Below are 25320 nucleotides of genomic sequence, written 5' to 3'. Positions count from 1 at the left end.
AACCACTGATCCATCTTTTAGAACCTCCTTTTGCCTAGGAACCGCTGATGCTTCCTTTAGAACCTCCTTTAGCCTAGGAACCACTGATGCTTCCTTTACCAAAGGAGACCAGATTATGCTGCCCCCCGACAACATTTAAAGCAGAGGTGTCAAACTGAGATCCTGGAGCTGCAGCCCTGCAGGTTCTCCTGTCTCCCGTCTTTAAGCCCAGAATGTCCTGATGGTTCTTCACCACACTGAGCACAAAGCCAGACCATCAGCCTGTTGAAGTAGGGAGACGTGGAGAACCTGCAGGGCTGCACCTCCAGAACCTCAGTCTGACACCCCCCATTTAAAGGAGTCATATCAGCGCTGGACATTAAGACTAACCCGAACGTCTGGGGCTCGTAAAAGCTTTGCTCGGGCAAGTCAGTCATCTCCCTACCTTGTCTGAACGGGCTCGTGAGTTTTTAGTGATATTTTGACGTTTTTTTGGCAAACATCACTTGGTATCACCAACGGATCAAACCATCGCTGGGTGCAGCCATTTTGGCCTGACGTTTCACTGATAGCGCGCCGCTGATAGCGCGCCGCTGATAGCGCGCCGCTGATAGCGCGCCGCTGATAGCGCGCCGCTGATAGCGCGCCGCTGATAGCGTGGGAAAACGGCGTGAAATGTGAATGGAAACATCTGGAGAGTGCTGCAGGTGAGATACTCGTATTTTAAACACAAAATACATAATAGAATACAATAATTTATAAACAGAGTTGAGAGTAGTAAGTTGACATACACCAGTAGTTAAATTTCAAGGATGGGTTAATGTAGTAAATATCTAAAAAGTTACCCCAAACATTACAACAAGCAAATTGGACCCCATGCACCCAGCCATGTTGGACCCCCCGACCCCTTCACAAGGGTCCACTGCCAGAGTCATGTACTTGTACTTTTATGATGGGGGGGGGGGCAGTTTTTTAACATATTTTCAGATATTAAGTATTTGTCAAGGTTATGCACCCATGTGTTCAAGTGACAAAAAAGTGTTGATCTACCCTGAGGGGGGGTTAGGGTCAGGACGTTTCAGAAGGTTGGTGAAGCTTATTGAGTGTCAGCTGTACTGAAGATTTACTTTACGAAGAAATGTGCTGCTTTAACAGCAAAGAAACGACTGAGAGCAGCCAGAGTGGCTATGAACCGCTCTAACTCGGAGCCTGCCACACTGAGATCAGATCATTGAATTATCCTCCACTAATCATCATAATTAGTAGTGGACAGGAGAAAATCCTGAGCCCCCATTGAATCATAGATCAGCTGACAGGTACCAAGCCCAGAGCAGAGCCTCCATCTGATCTGCAGTCTCTCAGCACAGCCTGGCACACAGGAACAATACCTCACAATACAAAATGGATTCAAAAAGTAATATAAAAGCATATAAAGCAGAATATTTTACTTCCAGTCCCCACATTTGCAGTAGAGTCACAGACAGTTGGTACAGATCCAAGCTTCATGAGACGTTTTACAGCCAATCCAGCGTTGTTCTGGCCGAGGTTATGAAACCTCTCCTCCGTGAAGTGCTGGGAAAGACATCCAGAGTTAGAGAAGTGTTGCTGGGAGATTCCCATTAAAACTAAATGAATCCACTGGGTCCTCAGGCTCAGATGAAGGCAGTGAAAATCGACTCCTCTGCTCGTTGAAACAAACGGAGCGCCCGCGGAGCTGCCTGGTGTTGGGCGGGTCAAAGGGAGGGTCCGCCTGGATTGGGGTTGGCTAAGAAACCCTTGTGCTACACGGGGTTTGCTTTCTGATTGGCTCGTTGGAGCAACACACTTTTGAAAAAATGAAACAAGCCAGAGAAAGAGAAGACAGACGTTTGTCACTTCTGGAGAATCCTTCCAGGTATGAGGAGCAGTATTACTGTAGGAAAACCATGGGAGCTGGAAGAGGAGCTTGATTTTACTCTGGTTAGATGAAAGAAGAACTTTGAAATTCACATACATCTTATTCTTACATACCTTATTAAACTCCTTAAGTATTATATGAGGGGACTTGTTATTTCTTCCTCATATAATTTCAGATCTTCAGATAGACTTCATGTCAAAGCAAGGCCATGAGCACACGAGTCCAAATGTTCTGCTCCCTCAGCCACATGGTGGACAAAGGTAGTCTTCATGTTGTCCAGTTGAATTCTGGGGAAATTTGCACTGTAAATATGTTGAAGAACTATTTCTCAATACTTTTGCAGGTGTTTGTGGAGAACAAGCCTGAACAAGATGATGCTGGATCACGTGGACAGAAGATGTCAGCAAAACCAGCATTATTATATTCTAAAGCGGTTTGGGGCGGGTGGTGGCTTGTTCTGGGGTTTAAAAGTGTATTTTTATCTAGATCTTTTCTCATCTATAACTTATCTACTGTGCTGTATCTAATACCTGGGTTTATAATGTATTCATATTATTAAAGTAGCTGAGTGGTACACTATGTGTGTGTGTGGGTGTGTGGTGGGGGGGGGGGGGTGGCAAGTTATGATTGATTAAATCAGTTATGATTGATTAAATCAGTTAGTATTCAGTGAGTTATGATTGATTAAATCAGTTATGATTGATTAAATCAGTTAGTATTCAGTGAGTTATGGTCGATTAAATCAGTTAGTATTCAGTGAGTTATGGTCGATTAAATCAGTTATGATTGATTAAATCAGTTAGTATTCAGCGAGTTATGATTGATTAAATCAGTTATGATTGATTAAATCAGTTATGATTGATTAAATCAGTTAGTATTCAGTGAGTTATGATTGATTAAATCAGTTATGATTGATTAAATCAGTTAGTATTCAGTGAGTTATGATTGATTAAATCAGTTATGATTGATTAAATCAGTTAGTATTCAGTGAGTTATGATTGATTAAATCAGTTATGATTGATTAAATCAGTTAGTATTCAGTGAGTTATGGTCGATTAAATCAGTTAGTATTCAGTGAGTTATGGTCGATTAAATCAGTTATGATTGATTAAATCAGTTAGTATTCAGCGAGTTATGATTGATTAAATCAGTTATGATTGATTAAATCAGTTAGTATTCAGTGAGTTATGGTCGATTAAATCAGTTAGTATTCAGTGAGTTATGGTCAATTAAATCAGTTATGATTGATTAAATCAGTTAGTATTCAGTGAGTTATGGTTGATTAAATCAGTTATGATTGATTAAATTAGTTAGTATTCAGCGAGTTATGATTGATTAAATCAGTTAGTATTCAGTGAGTTATGATTGATTAAATCAGTTATGATTGATTAAATCAGTTAGTATTCAGCGAGTTATGATTGATTAAATCAGTTAGTATTCAGTGAGTTATGGTCGATTAAATCAGTATTCAGTGAGTTATGATTGATTAAATCAGTTAGTATTCAGTGAGTTATGGTCGATTAAATCAGTATTCAGTGAGTTATGATTGATTAAATCAGTTAGTATTCAGTGAGTTATGGTCGATTAAATCAGTTAGTATTCAGTGAGTTATGATTGATTAAATCAGTTAGTATTCAGTGAGTTATGATTGATTAAATCAGTTAGTATTCAGTGAGTTATGGTCGATTAAATCAGTTAGTATTCAATGAGTTATGGTCGATTAAATCAGTTAGTATTCAGTGAGTTATGATTGATTAAATCAGTTAGTATTCAGTGAGTTATGATTGATTAAATCAGTTAGTATTCAGTGAGTTATGGTCGATTAAAGTCGCTGACACTTCATTGCTCCTGCTAAACATATCCCACTAAGCAGAGCGGACGACTGGACCAAGATGGCGGCACCGCGGCTCGCCAGCGCCAATAGATAGTAGCAGTGGATGCAGCGTCGTTATAATGTCTATGGTTGTATAATTTGGTGAAAAAGTCGTGTTCCCACTTTTCTTTGGCTTTCAATGGTGCTGAACTCTGCTGTCAGCAGACTGTGACAGTGTTTACATATAGAAATGTTAGGATTGGAATATGGAGATGAGTTTGATTCCATCAGATCCCATTTTGACTTACAGAAGTAAACTTGCCCAGTCGGAAGCAAACCAGAAGCAATCAGCCTGTTTACCTGAATGTTTACCTGAATGTTTACCTGAATGTTTACCTGAATGTTTACCTGAATGTTTACCTGAATGTTTACCTGAATGTTTACCTGAATGTTTACCTGAAAGTTTACCTGAATGTTTACCTGAAAGTTTACCTGAATGTTTACCTGAAAGTTTACCTGAATGTTTACCTGAATGTTTACCTGAAAGTTTACCTGAATGTTTACCTGAAAGTTTACCTGAATGTTTACCTGAATGTTTACCTGAATGTTTACCTGAATGTTTACCTGTCTAACTGTTTACTCCTTTGTTGAATGACATCTTGTTGCTGTTTTTCAGAGTTTTCACTCACAGCTGCAGCCAACAACGTTATCTTAACACCGGTGAGCGTCAACAAACAAACAAACATAGAGCACAATAAAACAAAACTATTAAGCAAACAACACTGAGAAGAACACAAAGAACTGTGACGATAAAACACAAAATATTAACTGGGACAACAAATAACTAAGTTTAAAAAACAATTGTAAAACGACGTATAAACTGACTGTAGAACAACAAGCTGACTGTAGAACAATATACTGACTGTAGAACAATAAACTGACTGTAGAACAATAAACTGACTGTAGAACAACAAGCTGTGACTGAAGAACAACAACCTGACTGTAGAACAACAAGCTGTGACTGAAGAACAACAACCTGACTGTAGAACAACAAACTGTGACTGAAGAACAACAACCTGACTGTAGAACAATAAACTGACTGTAGAACAATAAACTGACTGTAGAACAATAAACTGTGACTGTAGAACAACAACCTGACTGTAGAACAACAAACTGTGACTGTAGAACAACAAACTGTGACTGTAGAACAACAACCTGACTGTAGAACAATAAACTGTGACTGAAGAACAACAACCTGACTGTAGAACAATAAACTGACTGTAGAACAACAAACTGTGACTGTAGAACAACAAACTGTGACTGAAGAACAACAACCTGACTGTAGAACAATAAACTGACTGTAGAACAACAAACTGTGACTGTAGAACAACAAACTGTGACTGAAGAACAACAACCTGACTGTAGAACAATAAACTGACTGTAGAACAACAAACTGTGACTGTAGAACAACAAGCTGACTGTAGAACAACAACCTGACTGTAGAACAATATACTGACTGTAGAACAACAAACTGTGACTGAAGAACAACAACCTGACTGTAGAACAATAAACTGACTGTAGAACAACAACCTGACTGTAGAACAATAAACTGACTGTAGAACAACAAACTGTGACTGTAGAACAACAAGCTGACTGTAGAACAATAAACTGACTGTAGAACAACAAACTGTGACTGTAGAACAACAAACTGTGACTGAAGAACAACAACCTGACTGTAGAACAATAAACTGTGACTGTAGAACAATAAACTGACTGTAGAACAACAAACTGACTGTAGAACAATAAACTGACTGTAGAACAACAAACTGACTGTAGAACAATAAACTGACTGTAGAACAACAAGCTGTGACTGAAGAACAACAACCTGACTGTAGAACAACAAACTGTGACTGTAGAACAATAAACTGACTGTAGAACAACAAACTGACTGTAGAACAATAAACTGACTGTAGAACAACAACCTGTGACTGAAGAACAACAACCTGACTGTAGAACAATAAACTGACTGTAGAACAATAAACTGACTGTAGAACAACAAGCTGACTGTAGAACAATAAACTGACTGTAGAACAACAAACTGACTGTAGAACAACAAGCTGACTGTAGAACAACAAACTGTGACTGAAGAACAACAACCTGACTGTAGAACAATAAACTGACTGTAGAACAACAAACTGTGACTGTAGAACAACAACCTGACTGTAGAACAATAAACTGACTGAAGAACAACAAGCTGTGACTGAAGAACAACAACCTGTGACTGAAGAACAACAAACTGACTGTAGAACAATAAACTAGAACAACAAACTGACTGTAGAACAACAACCTGACTGTAGAACAATAAACTGACTGTAGAACAATAAACTGACTGTAGAACAATAAACTAGAACAACAAACTGACTGTAGAACAATCAACTAGAACAACAACCTGACTGTAGAACAATAAACTAGAACAACAAACTGACTGTAGAAACAACAAACTGACTGTAGAACAATAAACTGACTGTAGAACAACAAACTGTCTGTAGAACAATAAACTAGAACAACAAACTGACTGTAGAACAATAAACTAGAATAACAAACTGACTGTAGAACAATCAACTAGAACAACAAACTGACTGTAGAACAACAACCTGACTGTAGAACAACAAACTGACTGTAGAACAACAAACTAGAACAACAAACTGACTGTAGAACAATCAACTAGAACAACAAACTGACTGTAGAACAACAAACTGACTGTAGAACAATCAACTAGAACAACAAACTGACTGTAGAACAACAACCTGACTGTAGAACAACAAACTGACTGTAGAACAATCAACTAGAACAACAAACTGACTGTAGAACAACAAACTGACTGTAGAACAACAAACTAGAACAACAACCTGACTGTAGAACAATAAACTGACTGTAGAACAATAAACTGACTGTAGAACAACAAACTGACTGAAGAACAACAACCTGACTGTAGAACAATAAACTGACTGTAGAACAACAAGCTGTGACTGTAGAACAACAAACTGTGACTGAAGAACAACAACCTGACTGTAGAACAACAAACTGACTGTAGAACAACAAGCTGTGACTGAAGAACAACAAACTGACTGTAGAACAATAAACTGACTGTAGAACAATAAACTAGAACAACAAACTGACTGTAGAACAACAACCTGACTGTAGAACAATAAACTGACTGTAGAACAACAAACTGTCTGTAGAACAATAAACTAGAACAACAAACTGACTGTAGAACAATCAACTAGAACAACAACCTGACTGTAGAACAACAAACTGACTGTAGAACAACAAACTGACTGTAGAACAACAAACTGTCTGTAGAACAATAAACTAGAACAACAAACTGACTGTAGAACAATAAACTAGAACAACAAACTGACTGTAGAACAATAAACTAGAACAACAAACTGACTGTAGAACAATCAACTAGAACAACAAACTGACTGTAGAACAACAACCTGACTGTAGAACAACAAACTGACTGTAGAACAACAACCTGACTGTAGAACAACAAACTAGAACAACAAACTGACTGTAGAACAACAACCTGACTGTAGAACAACAAACTGGGACTGTAGAACAATAAACTGGGACTGTAAAACAATAAACTGGGACTGTAGAACAACAAACTGTGACTGTAGAACAACAAACTGACCTTTAGAACAACAAACTGTGACTGTAGAACAACAAACTGACCTTTAGAACAACAAACTGTGACTGTAGAACAACAAACTGACTTTTAGAACAACAAACTGTGACTGTAGAACAACAAGCTGTGACTGTAGAACAACAAACTGTGACTGTAGAACAACAAACTGACTTTTAGAACGACAAACTGTGACTGTAGAACAACAAACTGACTGTAGAACAACAAACTAGAACAACAAACTGACTGTAGAACAACAACCTGACTGTAGAACAACAACCTGACTGTAGAACAACAAACTGGGACTGTAGAACAATAAACTGGGACTGTAAAACAATAAACTGGGACTGTAGAACAACAAACTGTGACTGTAGAACAACAAACTGACCTTTAGAACAACAAACTGTGACTGTAGAACAACAAACTGACCTTTAGAACAACAAGCTGTGACTGTAGAACAACAAGCTGTGACTGTAGAACAACAAACTGTGACTGTAGAACAACAAACTGACTTTTAGAACAACAAACTGACTGTAGAACAACAAACTAGAACAACAAACTGACTATATCGATATCCTGGGTATATTAATCTAGGTTACAGAGATATCCTGGGGCCTGTACCACGACACTGGATTTTCTCTTATCCAGGTAACTTCAGGATTAACTTTGGTTGTATGTTATGGAGGTAACGTCAGGATTAACTCTGGTTTTCTCTTATGGAGGTAACGTCAGGATTAACTCTGGTTTTCTCTTATCCAGTTAACTTCAGGATTAACTTTGGTTGTGCGTTATGGAGGTAACGTCAGGATTAACTCTGGTTTTCTCTTATCTAGTTAACTTCAGGATTAACTTTGGTTGTGCGTTATGGAGGTAACGTCAGGATTAACTCTGGTTTTCTCTTATGGAGGTAACGTCAGGATTACCTCTGGTTTTCTCTTATCCAGTTAACTTCAGGATTAACTTTGGTTGTGCGTTATGGAGGTAACGTCAGGATTAACTCTGGTTTTCTCTTATGGAGGTAACGTCAGGATTAACTCTGGTTTTCTCTTATCCAGTTAACTTCAGGATTAACTTTGGTTGTGCGTTATGGAGGTAACGTCAGGATTAACTCTGGTTTTCTCTTATCTAGTTAACTTCAGGATTAACTTTGGTTGTATGTTATGGAGGTAACGTCAGGATTAACTCTGGTTTTCTCTTATGGAGGTAACGTCAGGATTACCTCTGGTTTTCTCTTATGGAGGTAACGTCAGGATTAACTCTGGTTTTCTCTTATCTAGTTAACTTCAGGATTAACTTTGGTTGTATGTTATGGAGGTAACGTCAGGATTAACTCTGGTTTTCTCTTATGGCGGTAACGTCAGGATTAACTCTGATTTTCTATTATGGAGGTAACGTCAGGATTAACTCTGGTTTTCTCTTATCTAGTTAACTTCAGGATTAACTTTGGTTGTATGTTATGGAGGTAACGTCAGGATTACCTCTGGTTTTCTCTTATGGAGGTAACGTCAGGATTAACTCTGGTTTTCTCTTATGGAGGTAACTTCAGGATTAACTCTGGTTTTCTTTTCTCTTATGGAGGTAACTTCAGGATTAACTCTGGTTTTCTTTTCTCTTATGGAGGTAACTTCAGGATTAACTCTGGTTTTCTCTTGTCCATGTAACTTCAGGATTAACTCTGGTTTTCTCTTATGGTTGTAACTTCAGGATTAACTCTAGTTTTCTCTTATCTAGGGAACTTCAGGATTGACTCTGGATTTCTCTTATCTAGGTAACTTCAGGATTAATTCTAGTTTCCGTCACTATGACGCTGGTTCACTTGTTCCCAGGATAAATCACCATGGTAACTGACTCTGAATGTTTAACCTGCTCCGGAGCAGGATATGTTCTGGATAAGATCAAAGTGAGTGTAAAGCTCCGCCTCCTGACCAATCAGATCTCTTGGAAAATGCCCCGCCCATTCTTATCTAGAAAGTATCTAGAACAATCTTTTTGACAGAACCCAATAAATCCTGGTCTCTGAGCTTTGAAGGAGGTTCTGGTTCTTGTTCTGGTTCTTGTTCCAGGTCTGTTTGGCTCCACGAGGGTTGATCTGGAATAATGAGCTTAATAACAATGCTGACGCTGACAGAACTGCAGAACCATGAATTAATGGAAGCAGAACTTCTCCTGTCGTCACGGTGATGAATTAATATTCCAACAGGAAACCCACTCACACGGAGGAACCTCCTCCTCAGAACCTCCTCCTCAGAACCTCCGCCTCAGAACCTCCTCCTCAGAACCAGTTTAGGTAAAATGTAAAGTAAAAGAAGAGCAGTGAGGAAGCTCTGCCTGGAACCGTTCTGCTGGAATAAAGTGAAAGTGACTCTGGTTCTATTGTCCCATGAATTAATCTGCTCTAATCTCACCAAGTCAGCATTAACTAGTCAGGAAGGTTCTGGTTCTGGCTGCAGCAGCAGTGTTGCTATGAGCTGCTGGATGGGTTGGAATTCTTCATAATCTCAGAGATTAACTGCTCCTCTATGGTAAAGTCAGCTGCTCTGCAGGGTTTCTCCCTCTGTGATTGGTCACACGCTGCAAGCTCCGCCCCTTTCAGGTGAACGCTCTGATCCTGGAGGGAAACTCTGGTTGAACTAGTGAGGTGAAAACCTGCTTCCTGTTAATGCTGATCAGGATCCAGAATGTCTGGGTTAGTTAATCCAGGTAACAAAGAGATATCCTGGTATGTTAATCCAGGTAACAGAGATATCCCGGTATGTTAATCCAGGAAACAGAGATATGCTGGGATGTTAATCCAGGTAACAGAGATATCCCGGTATGTTAATCCAGGAAACAGAGATATCCTGGGATGTTAATCCAGGTAACAGAGATATCCCGGTATGTTTATCCAGGAAATAGAGAGAGATCCTGGATATGTTTATCATGGTTCAGTGCAGGCCTCTGGACTATTAATCCAGATTACAGTGAGATTTCCCGGGTGTGTTAATCCTGTTTTGTTGTACAGGCCTCAGATGTTATCTGAGGCTGTTTATTGTTGTCCTCTCATCTTTGGACCAATCAACTCGCTCTGTCTCGACAGGCCGTGTGTCACGTCTCCGCCCCAAGCCCCTCCCGGTCTTGTTTGTGACAGGATGTGGTTACCTTGGTTACCAGTACTACAAAAGAAGTTGTCAAGAAGTGGATGGATCTGCGCCTGCTTTGGCCACACCCACACAGGTGGGTACTTGCAGGTGTTGCTTTGGCCACACCCACACAGGTGGGTACTTGCAGGTGTTGCTTTGGCCACAGCAACCAGTGCTGGTCAAATATTATTACTACACAATCAGAATATCAATTAAATATAGAATAAAAATAAATGAAGCTTAATAAAAGAATCGCTTTACAAACACCTGAAAATTTTGATCTTAGGTTAATTTAGACCTTAAATAGTGCGAAATGCATTGTGGAGAACAAAATACTTTATTGTGACGATATTGAATGAAGCAAACACCAAATAATGTTATGTAAGAAACATACTTAATTAAAAGCACATAATTGAACCAATATACAGATGGAAACAATATATATATATATATATATACACAAAATAAATACTCAATAAGATTTTACTTCAGGGGCCACATACAGTCTAGTTTCATCTTGAGCAGCAGGACTGGTAAAATATTGCTATAATATTCTTAAAATTTACACTTTAAAGTTTTGCTTTGTTGTGGTGCACAGTGTACGTGATGAAATTTTCTAATTTTGCAAGATCAAAAAATTATTACTGAAATTGATAATCTCAAGATAAAGTACATTTTAATAAAACATTCTGATGAAAATACAGTGGAATGTAAAAAAACCCAAAACTCATAAATCCTATGTAACCACATTGCTTGGTGATGTTTGGGTCCAGATTGGAGCCTCTTGTGGCCGGTTTGGCTCCATGGACCTTATGTTTGACTCCTGGTGTAAAGTGAAAGTGAAACTTAGATCAGCCACAGCAGCGCCCCCTGCTGGAGGTTATCACTCATTAAGCTGCGTTAACAGTTAAAACCTCTGTGCAGGACAATGTGTCCACTCTTACCTGGTCTCCTGGTCTCCTGGTCTCCTGGTCTCCTGGTCTCCTGGTCTCCTGGTCTCCTGGTCTGAGGTTCCACTGGAAACACATTTTAGAGGCTTTGAGGAAACGGAACTATATTTTGGTCGTCTTTGTCAAAAATTGACCATCAGCTGGAGGCTTGCTGCTTAAAACTGAAATGGAGCTGCTGCTACTTAAACTGGCTTCAGCTGCAGCTACGTGAAGCTGCAACCCCCCCCCCCCCCCCCCACACACACACACACACACACACACACACAAAACTCAATCTAAGTTCACGTAGCAAAATCCAAATTGAACAAAAATAGCATCACTAGTTAGTTAGTGCTGTACTAGTGCTGTATTAGTGCTGTATTAGTGCTGTACTAGTGCTGTATTAGTGCTGTATTAGTGCTGTACTAGTGCTGTCTTTACCCTCTCCCTCTCTCTTTACCCTCTCCCTCACTCTTTACCCTCTCCCTCACTCTTTACCCTCTCCCTCACTCTTTACCCTCTCCCTCTCTCTTTACCCTCTCCCTCACTCTTTACCCTCTCCCTCTCTCTTTACCCTCTCCCTCACTCTTTACCCTCTACCTCACCCTCTCCCTCTCTCTTTACCCTCTCCCTCACTCTTTACCCCCTCTCTCACTCTTTACCCTATTCCCCACTCTTTACCCTCTCCCTCACTCTATACCCTCTCCCTCACTCTATACCCTCTCCCTCACTCTTTACCCTCTCCCTCACTCTTTACCCTCTCCCTCACTCTATACCCTCTCCCTCACTCTTTACCCTCTCCCTCACTCTATACCCTCTCCCTCACGCTATACCCTCTCCCTCTCCCTCACTCTATACCCTCTCCCCCTCTCTTTACCCTCTCCCTCACTCTTTACCCTCTCCCTCACTCTATACCCTCTCCCTCACTCTTTACCCTCTCCCTCACTCTTTACCCTCTCCCTCACTCTATACCCTCTCCCTCACTCTATACCCTCTCCCTCACTCTTTACCCTCTCCCTCACTCTATACCCTCTCCCCCTCTCTTTACCCTCTCCCTCACTCTTTACCCTCTCCCTCACTCTATACCCTCTCCCTCACTCTTTACCCTCTCCCTCACTCTATACCCTCTCCCCCTCTCTTTACCCTCTCCCTCACTCTTTACCCTCTCCCTCACTCTATACCCTCTCCCTCTCTCTTTACCCTCTCCCTCACTCTATACCCTCTCCCTCACTCTATACCCTCTCCCTCTCTCTTTACCCTCTCCCTCACTCTATACCCTATTCTTCCTGCTTAAAATGGGTTTTAGTAGGCTCTGGGGCACTAATATTGACCGTCCTTGTCTAATGTACTGTGTTTGTCCCCTGCAGGTGGCGCTGTACCGCTCCCTGCCCACACGCCTGCTTTCTCGTGCATGGGGTCGGCTGAATGAGGTGGAGCTTCCCACTTGGCTCAGAAAACCTGTGTATTCACTGTACATCTGGACCTTTGGAGTCAACATGAAGGTGGAAGACAGAATACTCTCACTGTACCTGTTTGTTAGGTCCCTGCTTTATTTGCACTCATACTGTCCAAGTTACTTTGTTGTCTCACCTTTATTTTTGGGGGGCGGGGGGGGTCTCCTGGTGTCCCCCAGGAGGCAGCAGTGGAAGATTTACATCAATACAGAAATCTAGGTGAATTTTTTCGCCGGCGTCTAAAGCATGCAGTCCGCCCGCTCTGTGCTTCCTCCAGCCTGGTGAGTTTCTCCTTCTCTGTGTTTTTTTATTGAACTCCAAATACAACACTGACGTCTGAGAGCACTTTGTCAGAGAAAAACCAACAATTCCCCATGAGAAAGTAGAGGAGACGGTGGAAAGATAGAAGTCCCTTTAACAGGAAGAGGCCTGCAGAACCAGGCTCAGAGGTGGAGTCTTTCTGCAGAGCCAGAATGAGACAGACAGACAGCAGGAGATCGACAGATTTTAGTGACATGGAACTCGGCATTGCCACTGAATTCTCTACTTTTGTAGGTAACAACCGAATTCCATCGGTACTACCAAGTACCGATTCACGTAAAATCAAATGGTATCAAAACGCATCCTTATCCACTGAGGGAGTGGGAGAGTAGGCATTTTTCCGAACCGGACTTGAACACAGCATTATACGCACAAGAGCGTACTGACGTCAGTAGCTGCAGCAGTGAACCGAGCAACATGGTGGAGAGAAAGCGCTCTAAGGTACAACTCCACTTTTCAAAAATACTCTCGCTGCAATATTTGTGCAAAATACTTTTAATATGAGATGTGAGGATCATTCTACCTCCATCAGTTTAAACCTCCATCAATCTAAACCTCCATCAATCTAAACCTCCATCATTTAAACCTCCATCAGTCAAACCTCCATCATTTAAACCTCCATCAGTTTAAACCTCCATCAATCTAAACCTCCATCAGTTTAAACCTCCATCATTTAAACCTCCATCAGTTTAAACCTCCATCAGTCTAAACCTCCATCAATCTAAACCTCCATCATTTAAACCTCCATCAGTTTAAACCTCCATCAATCTAAACCTCCATCAGTTTAAACCTCCATCAGTTTAAACCTCCATCAGTCTAAACCTCCATCAATCTAAACCTCCATCAGTTTAAACCTCCATCATTTAAACCTCCATCAGTTTAAACCTCCATCAATCTAAACCTCCATCAGTTTAAACCTCCATCAGTTTAAACCTCCATCAGTCTAAACCTCCATCATTTAAACCTCCATCAGTTTAAACCTCCATCATTTAAACCTCCATCAGTTTAAACCTCCATCAGTTTAAACCTCCATCATTTAAACCTCCATCAGTTTAAACCTCCATCAGTTTAAACCTCCATCATTTAAACCTCCATCAGTCTAAACCTCCATCAATCTAAACCTCCATCAATCTAAACCTCCATCAGTTTAAACCTCCATCAATCTAAACCTCCATCAGTTTAAACCTCCATCAGTTTAAACCTCCATCAGTCTAAACCTCCATCATTTAAACCTCCATCAGTTTGAAACTCCATCAGTCTAAACCTCCATCAGTTTAAACCTCCATCAGTCTAAACCTCCATCATTTAAACCTCCATCAGTTTGAAACTCCATCAGTCTAAACCTCCATCAATCTAAACCTCCATCAGTTTAAACCTCCATCAGTCTAAACCTCCATCAATCTAAACCTCCATCATTTAAACCTCCATCATTTAAACCTCCATCAGTTTAAACCTCCATCAGTCTAAACCTCCATCAATCTAAACCTCCATCATTTAAACCTCCATCAGTTTGAAACTCCATCAGTCTAAACCTCCATCAGTCTAAACCAGCTGATGCTGGACCAGAAAATGTTCCAAGGTTCATTAAGTAGAAACCTTCACAGAAGAACCTGAGTCAGCCTCCCTACTGAACCTTGGATCTGCCTCCTCATGGGAGGAGCCTGAGAGCTAGAAACTCCGCCTCCATTCTACTGTTAGAAAACCTTGGAACCTCCAGGGGGCAGCACTCTTGTGTTTTCTTGTGTATATATAACCAATCTATATATTATGTTCTATATTTACTTATACTTATATAAGTATACTTATACTTTACTTACTTATTTCACATCACTGCACCTTTTTGTCATTTTATATCCTGAACTGTTGCTGGGCCATGAAACAAAAGTTCATTCTGTGTACACTGGAATGAAGTTATTTCAGCAAGACACTGCAACTGTAACCCCAGTGAAGCCCCAGGGTCAGAGGTCACTGCAACTGTAACCCCAGTGAAGCCTCAGGGTCAGAGGTCATGCAACTGTAACCCCAGTGAAGCCCCAGGGTCAGAGGTCACTGCAGCTGTAACCCCAGTGAAGCCTCAGGGTCAGAGGTCATGCAACTGTAACCCCAGTGAAGCCCCAGGGTCAGAGGTCACTGCAGCTGTAACCCCAGTGAAGCCTCAGGGTCAGAGGTCACTGCAACTGTAACCCCAGTGAAGCCTCAGGGTCAGAGGTCACTGCAGCTGTAACCCCAGTGAAGCCTCAGGGTCAGAGGTCACTGCAGCTGTAACCCCAGTGAAGGGTCAGAGGTCACTGCAGCTGTAACCCCAGTGAAGCCTCAGGGTCAGAGGTCACTGCAGCTGTAACCCCAGTGAAGCCCCAGGGTCAGAGGTCACTGCATCTGTAACCCCAGTGAAGCCTCAGGGTCAGAGGTCACTGCAACTGTAACCCCAGTGAAGGGTCAGAGGTCACTGCAACTGTAACCCCAGTGAAGCCCCAGGGTCAGAGGTCACTGCAGCTGTAACCACAGTGAAGCCTCAGGGTCAGAGGTCACTGCAGCTGTAACCCCAGTGAAGCCTCAGGGTCAGAGGTCACTGCAACTGTAACCCCAGTGAAGGGTCAGAGGTCACTGCAACTGTAACCCCAGTGAAGCCCCAGGGTCAGAGGTCACTGCAACTGTAACCCCAGTGAAGCCTCAGGGTCAGAGGTCACTGCAGCTGTAACCCCAGTGAAGGGTCAGAGGTCACTGCAACTGTAACCCCAGTGAAGCCTCAGGGTCAGAGGTCACTGCAGCTGTAACCCCAGTGAAGCCTCAGGGTCAGAGGTCAGCTACTAAACTGATCTGCCTGTCATCCAGTGACAATGTGTGGTGCATGATGCAAAGACAAGAATGGAGAGTAACTGTAGTTTCTTCAACAGGGAAGGAATAAATGTCCAAGACAAACCTTCAACATTTTCCCATGACATGACAAACCTTCAACATTTACCCATGACAAGACAAACCTTCAACATTTACCCATGACAAACCTTCAACATTTACCCATGACAAACCTTCAACATTTACCCATGACAAGACAAACCTTCAACATTTACCCATGACAAGACAAACCAACATTTTCCCATGACAAGACAAACCTTCAACATTTACCCATGACAAGACAAACCTTCAACATTTACCCATGACAAGACAAACCTTCAACATTTACCCATGACAAGACAAACCAACATTTACCCATGACAAGACAAACCTTCAACATTTACCCATGACAAACCTTCAACATTTACCCATGACAAGACAAACCTTCAACATTTACCCATGACAAACCTTCAACATTTACCCATGACAAGACAAACCTTCAACATTTACCCATGACAAACCTTCAACATTTACCCATGACAAACCTTCAACATTTACCCATGACAAGACAAACCAACATTTTCCCATGACAAGACAAACCTTCAACATTTACCCTTGACAAACCTTCAACATTTACCCATGACAAGACAAACCAACATTTTCCCATGACAACTTGAAAAGAGAAAAATCCCCCATAACTCTTGTCAGTGCACTTTATTTTCTATTCAAGCCAAATTCTCTGCAGAAGCCAGGATGTGTGGCGGGTTAACCTGGGGCAGCGTGAGGACGTTTACCCTCTGGTCAGTCTGGTTGATCCTTCAGCCATCAGGAGGTCACCTCCCTCTGGTCATCAAATCAGTCTAATGAAATCACACCTACATACCACCAGTTAACAGTGGTTAGCAGTGGTTAGTAGGTTAGCAGGTTAACAGTGGTTAGCTGGTTAGCAGGTGAACATTGTTTCGCAGTGGTTAGCAGATTGACAGTGGTTAGCAGGTTAACAGTGGTTTGCAGTGGTTAGCAGGTTAACAGTTGTTAGCAAGTTAGCTTGTTAGCAGGTTAACAGTTATTAGCAGGTTAGCTGATTAGCAAGTTAACAGTGGTTCGCAGTGGTTAACAGGTTAGCTGTTTAGCAGCTTAACAGTGGCTAGCAGGTTAGCTGTTGAGCAGGTTAACAGTGGTTAGCAGGTTAGCTTTTTAGCAGGTTAACAGCAGTTACCTAGTTAGCAGGTTAACCGTTGTTAGCTTGTTAGCAGGTTAACAGTTAGCAGGTTAGCTGGTTTAGCAGGTTAACAGTGGTTAGCAGGTCAACAGTGGTTAGCAGGTTAGCTGTTTAGCAGGTTAACAATGGTTAGCAGGTCAACAGTGGTTAGCAGGTTAACAATGGTTAGCAGGTCAACAGTGGTTAGCAGGTTAGCTGTTTAGCAGGTTAACAATGGTTAGCAGGTCAACAGTGGTTAGCAGGTTAGCTGTTTAGCAGGTTAACAATGGTTAACAGGTTAGCTGTTTAGCAGGTTAACAGCAGTTACCTAGTTAGCAGGTTAACAGTTGTTATGTGACTGCTAGGGGGGTCAATTCATGAAGGAATTTCCTCTCTGGGGAAAAACAAATCAATAAAATGAATGTAAATAATGAAATAATTAGATAAATAAACATGAAGTAAATAGAAGTAGTACAGAACCACTGAGTCACACCTTGTTTTGATGAGTGTTGACCGGCACTGGTCTGTGCAGCTTTCTCCAGCTGATGGGAAAATCCTACATTTTGGTTTGGTGAAGAACTCGGAGGTGGAGCAGGTGAAGGGGGTCACCTACAGTTTGGAGAACTTCCTGGGTCCTCAGAAGAGGAAGAGCACAGGTAAAACTGGGCCCAGTCCTTCTCAACTACGCAAGAATCCAATAAGAATTATGCAATGACTACACAATAAAATAAATAAATGCATGTTGTCATAAAGAAAAAAATACTGGAACAAATGTAATTGTGATTAAAAGTTGTTGTGTGTTTTCCTGATCTTGATTGGTGGATTGTTTCTGGCTGGTCCTGCTCTGTGCTGATTGGTCAGTCAGGAGTGGCTAGGGTTAGGGTCTGTAATGTCCTGATTGGCTGTTTCCTTGTGTGTCCATGTATAGACTCCTCCTCCTTGTCCATCAGGGATCTTCTGTTGTCGTCTCCTGATAACGACCTCTTCCATGTGGTGGTCTACCTGGCTCCAGGTGACTACCACTGCTTCCACTCGCCCACTGACTGGAGGGTGGAGCTTCGACGCCACTTCCCAGGTAAGGGTTGATTCCTCTGAGGCCTTTTGCCCCCCCCCAACCCTTTACCACCAACACACACACACACACACACACACACACACACAGTGCCATTGACCTCTGTATGTCCTCCTTAGGCTCACTGATGTCGGTGAATCCGGGCGTAGCTCGCTGGGTGAAGGAGCTCTTCTGCCTGAACGAGCGGGTGGTGCTCAGCGGCCAATGGCAGCACGGCTTCTTCTCCTTTACGGCAGTTGGCGCCACCAACGTGGGATCGATCAGAATTTACTTTGACCAGGTGATTTTCATCTTTTGACTGTCTGAGGTGACGTTCTGGTGTTTGAGCCCTGCCATCTGAAGACTTTGCCGTTTGATGTTGATCGTGAGCTTTTTGTTCTTGTAACTTCAGGAGCTTCAGACGAACGCGCCTCACTACAGTAAAGGCTCCTTCTGTGATCACAGCTATGTTTCCAGCGCCGCAGAGGGAGGCGTGGCCTTACAGAGGGGGGAGGCGCTGGGGGAGTTTAACCTGGGCTCCACCATCGTTCTGCTCTTCGAGGCACCGAAAGACTTCAGCTTCAGCCTGAAGTCCGGACAGCCAATCAGAGTGGGAGAGGGCCTGGGCCACCTCTGCTTGGCTGAGGAGCCTCGGGGGGCGGAGCCTCATCAGGAGCTGGTTTGAAGAACAGCAAGAAAGAATTATGGGAAAGGCACGGAGATGTGTGTTGGTGCCTCACCAGAGCTACTGCACAGCTTTCTGAATAATTCAGACTTCTTTCTCTGACTGGGTTTGCACTTTGTGGTGGAAGCAGCTGCTGTTAGCGTTAGCGTAGCAGCTGAACAGTGGAAAGTCACAGGAGGCCGGGGATTGGCTCGTTACGTTTCTCTGGGAATCATTTATTTTCTTGTCGAATGTCTCAGCCGTTCTCAATTTTTTTCAGACAAACAATAAAAACCTAATTAATAATCAAAGCTCTTTACTCACCTGAGAGGGTAAACTGAGATGTGCACGTTTCCCTGGGGGGGGTTCTGGAAGGCTGGGGCGACTCACAAAACACACACAACTGCTGGCACTGCTGGCACTGCCTCCCTGCGACTGGAGCTCCAGGAGGGCCTTCACTCCCAGGAAGGAGGCCAGGTCCAGGTCCAGGTCCAGGTCCAGGTCCAGACCTGCAGCTCCTCCTCGACATTGAGGACACAGCATCCACATGTGGAGAGCTTTGACGTTTGGTCTGAGAAGAGTCCCCACATGTTGCCGTCTTTTCTGGGGTTCAGCAGTTTGAAGCGTGTCGTCTGCTCGGCTCCGCCCCTCAAGCAAAGGAGGAGCTTGAACTCTCGATGTACCTCAGTGAAGTCAAAGGAGAAACGCATGTGAATCATGAAAAAGAACCGTTTGTTGTTCTATTGGAGTCACAACTCTGCTCAGGTGAACCATGTTGGTGTAAATATTAAGCGTTTACAATCCTCATATGTGAGAAACACTTTGAGGTCAAATCTCTTGAATGAAAACAAAAAAATGTAGAAGATTAAAACACGTTTAATAAGCAGCTGTTCCCTTTTTAAAACACTAGTGGGACGGACGCAGCGTCTCAGGTGTCTCCTGGTGGCATTCCTGGCTTGTTAGCAGCTTCCAGCACCTTTAGCACTTTTAACTTGGACCAGAATGTTGATAGGACAGTGGTTCTCGGTTCTGAGGTAACTTAAGTAGAAAAAACCGTTCTGGTTTTATTTTTACTCTTAATAAAAGAGAAGATTTCCGAGACATACTTGAACTGCTGATGTGTGACGGGAACATGCAGTTTAAGATCACGTTTTTATTGACATTGTTTCTAAAGAACAAAAAAGCTCCTGCAATTTTTTATTTTGCAGTAATTTTTTAGATAAATACACACTTCTCTTGAATTATTGAAATTCGTGTGTAACAATGTCATTCATTGTTGTCCAGCTGTGATTATTCAACAATGATTAACAGCTCCTGAATCTGCATTTATTTGTAGCACTGCTCCAGTTCGGGTGGTGTCGGGCCTCCTGGTGGGTCCTGATGGAGACGCTCTGGGATAGTCCACTGCTCTGCCTGGATGGATGCAAACTCTCTGACGTCAGGAATGATAGAATATGTGAAACAGTGTGGGGGGTGGGGGTGGGGGCGGGGGTGGAGGTGGGGGCGGGGCTGGAGGTGAAATAACAATGGAATGAAAGATGAGAAGAGTTTCTGTCCAACTGGTTGAGCTGCACAGACGTGATGCATTCACTGGCCTCTGTTCAAAGGAGCGCCCTCCTGCATGCGTGCCCACACACACACACACACACACACACACACACACACACACACACACAATCTGTTCACTCCTGAGTTTGTATGGAAACATTTTACCTTCATAATGGGATCATATGTAGGTAAACACTCAAACCAACTTCTTAGAATACAATAAATATGGCTCAGAAGCTTTGGAAGGGGGGAGGAGGAGGAGGAGGAGGAGGAGGAGGAGGAATGAGAAGCTGGTGGAACCGGTTTGGGTGAGGCATGAGAGAGAGAGAGAGAGAGAGAGAGAGAGAGAGAGAGAGAGAGAGAGAGAGAGAGTACAGTCAGATTTGTTGTGGCATTTCTTCGACTGGAACTTTAAATTTGGACTCAGAAAGAGAAAGGGACCCAAACCAGGCCGCAGAGGAAGAGGGGGTCGTGGGGTGTGAAGAGGTGAGTTAACTATACTAACTATACTATATAGTTAACTATACACAGAAATACCATTTTATTAGTATTGCCAGTAAAATGTGTCTATTATCTGAGTTAAGGGTGAAGGAGTTACTGCTGTCGGGACAAAGCACTGGAAGTATTCTAAATGTACCTCTTAAACACCGTCAGCCTACTTGAGATTCACAGGGTTACGAGTTCTTCAGAATCATTGACCTTTTACTACAGTATTCATTCTTCTAAACCGGTAAAGTAACTGAGTGATTGCTAACTAGTAGTGTCCATCTATCTTCTCCGTCTGTCCTGTCCAGGAAACACTTTGCTTTTACAGGTATTTGAGCTCTATACTGCAGTATTAATGCTCGTCACACTGTCTCTGGGGCGTCACCAGGTGGAACAATTCATACAAATCAGCACTGGCCTATGGTGGCGGTCGGCCTTCCTAACCATGTGAACATCACCGCTGTCATTCACAAAGTGTCCCTTATACCAGAATAATACTCATTTTCTAAATCATCACAGGAGGGAAAATATGGTTGTAGCAGAAAAGTAACTAAGCACCTAATTCCCATCAGGTGCTTAGTTACTTTTCTGCTCATGAAGGAGGAGCCGCCCAGAGACACAGGTGAGACAGGTACCTGACAGAGGCAGTGTGTCGGCATGATTCCAGTTGAATAAAGAAAAGAATGTCTGTCTCTGTGTGAGGACACAATGGTTCGAGGAGGAAGTTGTCTAGTTTTACTACCTAGTATATATCCTAGTATATATCTCGGCCGATGTTTCCTGCCTTCTGTCTAAAAAGACAAACCTCAAATTCACAGGGTTTGTTTCAAAACTTCATGACTAAAGTTGGTCTCAGGAGAAAGGCCCACATTGAAAGGAAATGTCAATTTGATAAAAAGAGATTTTAAAAAATGGCCGCTGGGTTGTTCAGCAGTCTAGTTGTTATTTTACCTTTGTGAAATACCAGCTTGTCAATAATTGTTATCACCTTGTGGCTGCGGTTCAGCTGGCGTCGTCTCTCAATCGGAAGGTTGCAGGTTCTGTCCACAGGTCAAAGTGTCCTTGAGCAAGGCACTGAACCCCAAACTGCTCCTAATGGACAGCTCGGGTAATGGCGAGGATCTATATAAGAGAAATCAATGTTTTTACTTGATCCAGGTATATCTAGTTGTTCTGGACGCTTCTTTGAATGTTCACTGTGCTCTGACATGCAAATGAGCTTTTTTTAGACTGAGGCTCTCAGATGATGTCACCGTCGTTTGACAAGCAGCCTGTCAATATTTCCTGACGGTAAAAAACTTCCCAACCTCAGTATTTCACACAGCATGAATGCTGCTACAAGCTGCAGCTACTAACTACTAATAGACACAACAATCAGAACGACCGAACAACAACCTGCCGATTCACAAGGTGAAATATTTCCCTGGATCATTTTCTCCATCTGCTTCCCTGCAGATAAATCCTCCACGAACGTCTCCAATCTCAGAGCTTCTTTTACTTGCTGAAGGTTCCATCAGCTGACGGACAGGAAGACGGTGGTTCTCCTGCAGAGTGAGACGCACACTCATGACCTCGGATTCAGTGGAGAGCAAACGTCTCTTCAGACCCACTTGGAGGTCAAACATGTGCCAACATAGAATTCTGAAGTAAAATCATATCACCAGCATATATAGATAAATCCAGGACGTAGTTCAATACTAAAGAATCAAAGAGTGAGACGTTCTCCAACAGAACAACGAAGCAGAACCACCTTCATAGCTGGAGAGGTACTGAACTGCTCTCTCAGTTGGAGTACCTTGGAGTCAAACTGGACTCAAACTTTACCTCCAGGAAACCTAGAAACAGCTTGTCAGCGTTCTAAAACTCAACCTGCAAAAGGTGAAAGAAATCCGTCCTTCTGTCTCCAGCTCTGCTGCTGAATCTGGTCTTCATTGTCTGAGGTTCTCTCTCAGAGTCCTGCAGGAACACCTGGAGAACAGCTGGAGAACCCTACTCCTCTCACCAGTCACCAGTTTTAGTGAAATATCATCTTTTGAGTTTTGAAAACTTCATAAAACTTCAGAAATCCCTGCACGGTTTGGCCCCTCCCCCTTTGGAGGACTTGATTAGAGGAAGAGACAGTGAGGTTAGAAGCAGGTCAGCCACTAGAGGAGACTGTGAGGTTCCATTCAGACCAACCACCACTGGACAAACACCTTTTCACTGAAAGGGTTAACTAGATGGAATAGTTACTACTATAAATATTACTGGCAGAGAGTCCTCCACTTCTCAAACTCTGGATAAAGGCTCATCAATCTGGGATCACTGGTAAGACCTGATTATAAGTTAAAGACTGGAGGATTTCTTTATATTGCAGGGCTGGTTGTAATAGAGTATATATACTCTATGTCCATGTTTGTTTGTTGTTTAATAATTGTTGTTGTCTTAAATGTATGGGACTATGGATGGAAAGTATCCCATGGCTCAATCTGGTCCATAACTTAATGTCCTCTGCAAATAAACTGTTCAAGAAAGAAAGACAGTTAGAAGAAGACGTCTCACTTGATCTGCTCAGAGACACAGAGTCTGAATTAACCTGGACGTTTGTCTTCTTGCAGGGACAGTTTAGTCTGACTGGAACTGTCTTTGGTGACCAGGGGGAGTTTGACCCTCTAGTCCAGCTGCCATGCAGTCAAAGATCAACGTGACGCCCGATAACCCGTACAGTGAGGTGCACATCCCGCGGGCTAAGCTCCGCCCCTCTGATGGCGTCTCCACGGTGATAGCCAATCCAATGGCTGTGAGCAACAATGACGGGAACCCCTATGGTGTTTCCAGCTCGGCGCCCCCGCCACCATACATGGTGAAAGAAGATGTGGGGGAGGAGGGAGGACCATGTCGGGCATGCTGTTATCGCTGCAGGAGGAAAAAGTGAGGAGGCGTGGCCTCACCTGAGCAGAGACGGAAAAGATGGACTGCAGAAAGTTTCTTCCTCTTCATGGTTCCAGTTCTAAAATGAAAGAGAAATTCTCTGAACGGCTCATGAATCTGAGTCGCAGCTGAAAGATCCACATCAGGATGTGCAGGAGAAGAATTCCAGCTCATCACCTCTTCTAGTCCCAGACCTGCTGAAGCTTCTCTTTTCTGCTGTTGCCATAGTAACAGCCAACGGCTGGGGAAACTAAGGATAATGACCAAATGTTCTTTGTAAAATGTTGCATTAATTAATTTCATGCAGTCATTTTATATATGTTCTATTTTCTGCTGTATTAATTTTTACGATCAATTTTATGATTGTAATTTATGAGTTACTGTTCAGGTTTAAAGCTTTTAAATAAAATGTTGTGATGAATCTTCACCAGAAATGTGAATCTAATAAACTATTTCAGTGATAATATTTTAAAGAACAGAGATGATTTTGGAACATGAATCTTTTATTTTGTTGGACTGTTAAATTAAATGACATTGGATTACTGAATTCTGATTTTGTGAATCTACTGATAAATGAATGGAAATCACATGTTTGATTTGTAATTTATTCTCAACTGGTGAAATAATTAAGATCCATTGTATTTATATGTTTCACATCTATACATAAATAAATATCAATAAAAGCATAAGTAGAGCAAATGACTTTGTGAATAAATATAATTATAACCTGTTGAATATTTCAAAATGATGATACTAATAAAAACTTTTCAGAACAGTTGTTGCACAAAGTGCTTTACCTCCGTTTCGATCCGACCAATGGCAGCAGAGGGAATCTGCGGGTTAGACAACAAAGAGTGAAATTACATTTCCACGGTTAATTCTTTAGCTCGGCGTCGAAGGATGCTGAGTAATGAGAGTAGTATTCTAGAGTTCCTTCAGTAGTGTCCCCTCTGTCCCGGGGCTCCACACAGACATGACGTTTGGTTGCTGCAGCTCCGGCAGCATGAAGCTGCACAATAAGCTTGTTTTAGATTTGCCCTTAAATTTGCTCTAATTGTTTTAATATCGTGTAGATGTACAGCTATTTTACTTTTAAGTAACAAAATCTTTAGTTTTGACATTTCAACACATTATTACGTGATTTTATTTACCTTTGTCTAGTAGTATTTTACTGAGCTGACCTTGAACGCATCATATTACAACTCCTCGGTGAGAATCAGCTGTTGGAGGATAAAACCTGCAGCTCCAGTCCAGCTGAGTTACTCAACCTAACTAACCCAACTAACTCAACTAACCCAACTAACCCAACAAACTCAACTAACCCAACTAACTCAACTAACTCAACTAACTCAACTAACCCAACTAACCCAACGAACTCAACTAAGTCTACTGGTTTGACTTCCCTTTTTATTAAGTGTGTGTGAGAGA

At 42.3% G+C, this 25320-nt stretch overlaps 1 protein-coding gene and 1 long non-coding RNA gene across 5 annotated transcripts in view; both read left to right on the top strand.

Annotated features, from left to right (window-relative positions):
* The window catches only part of pisd (phosphatidylserine decarboxylase), a 28475-nt gene extending 8640 nt beyond the window's left edge, over window positions 1-19835 (top strand). The window contains exons 2-9 of one of the 4 annotated variants that reach the window (XM_080477555.1): window positions 4366-4409; window positions 10454-10590; window positions 12793-12927; window positions 13059-13160; window positions 17766-17889; window positions 18162-18308; window positions 18425-18585; window positions 18697-19835. In XM_080477555.1, coding sequence (XP_080333681.1) covers window positions 4366-4409; window positions 10454-10590; window positions 12793-12927; window positions 13059-13160; window positions 17766-17889; window positions 18162-18308; window positions 18425-18585; window positions 18697-18969 — 1123 coding nt within the window. In that variant the 3' untranslated portion in view covers window positions 18970-19835. Of the gene's footprint in view, window positions 1-4365; window positions 4410-10453; window positions 10631-12792; window positions 12928-13058; window positions 13161-17765; window positions 17890-18161; window positions 18309-18424; window positions 18586-18696 lie in introns of all 4 variants that reach the window. The other 3 variants (XM_080477556.1, XM_080477558.1, XM_080477557.1) reach the window with 3 other exon arrangements.
* Window positions 19836-20841: 1006 nt separating this feature from the next.
* On the top strand, window positions 20842-24666 carry LOC308118237. Its single transcript, XR_013935876.1, has 4 exons — window positions 20842-20982; window positions 22438-22748; window positions 22890-23289; window positions 23580-24666. It is a non-coding gene; the product is annotated as an uncharacterized lncRNA (long non-coding RNA).
* The last annotated feature ends 654 nt before the right edge of the window (window positions 24667-25320 follow it).

Source organism: Lipophrys pholis (genome assembly GCF_963383615.2).
Source record: "Lipophrys pholis genome assembly, chromosome: 12".
NCBI classification, from domain to species: Eukaryota; Metazoa; Chordata; class Actinopteri; order Blenniiformes; family Blenniidae; genus Lipophrys; species Lipophrys pholis.
The sequence above is the reverse complement of the archived record's forward strand: the minus strand, read 5'-3'. Positions and strand labels throughout refer to the sequence as shown.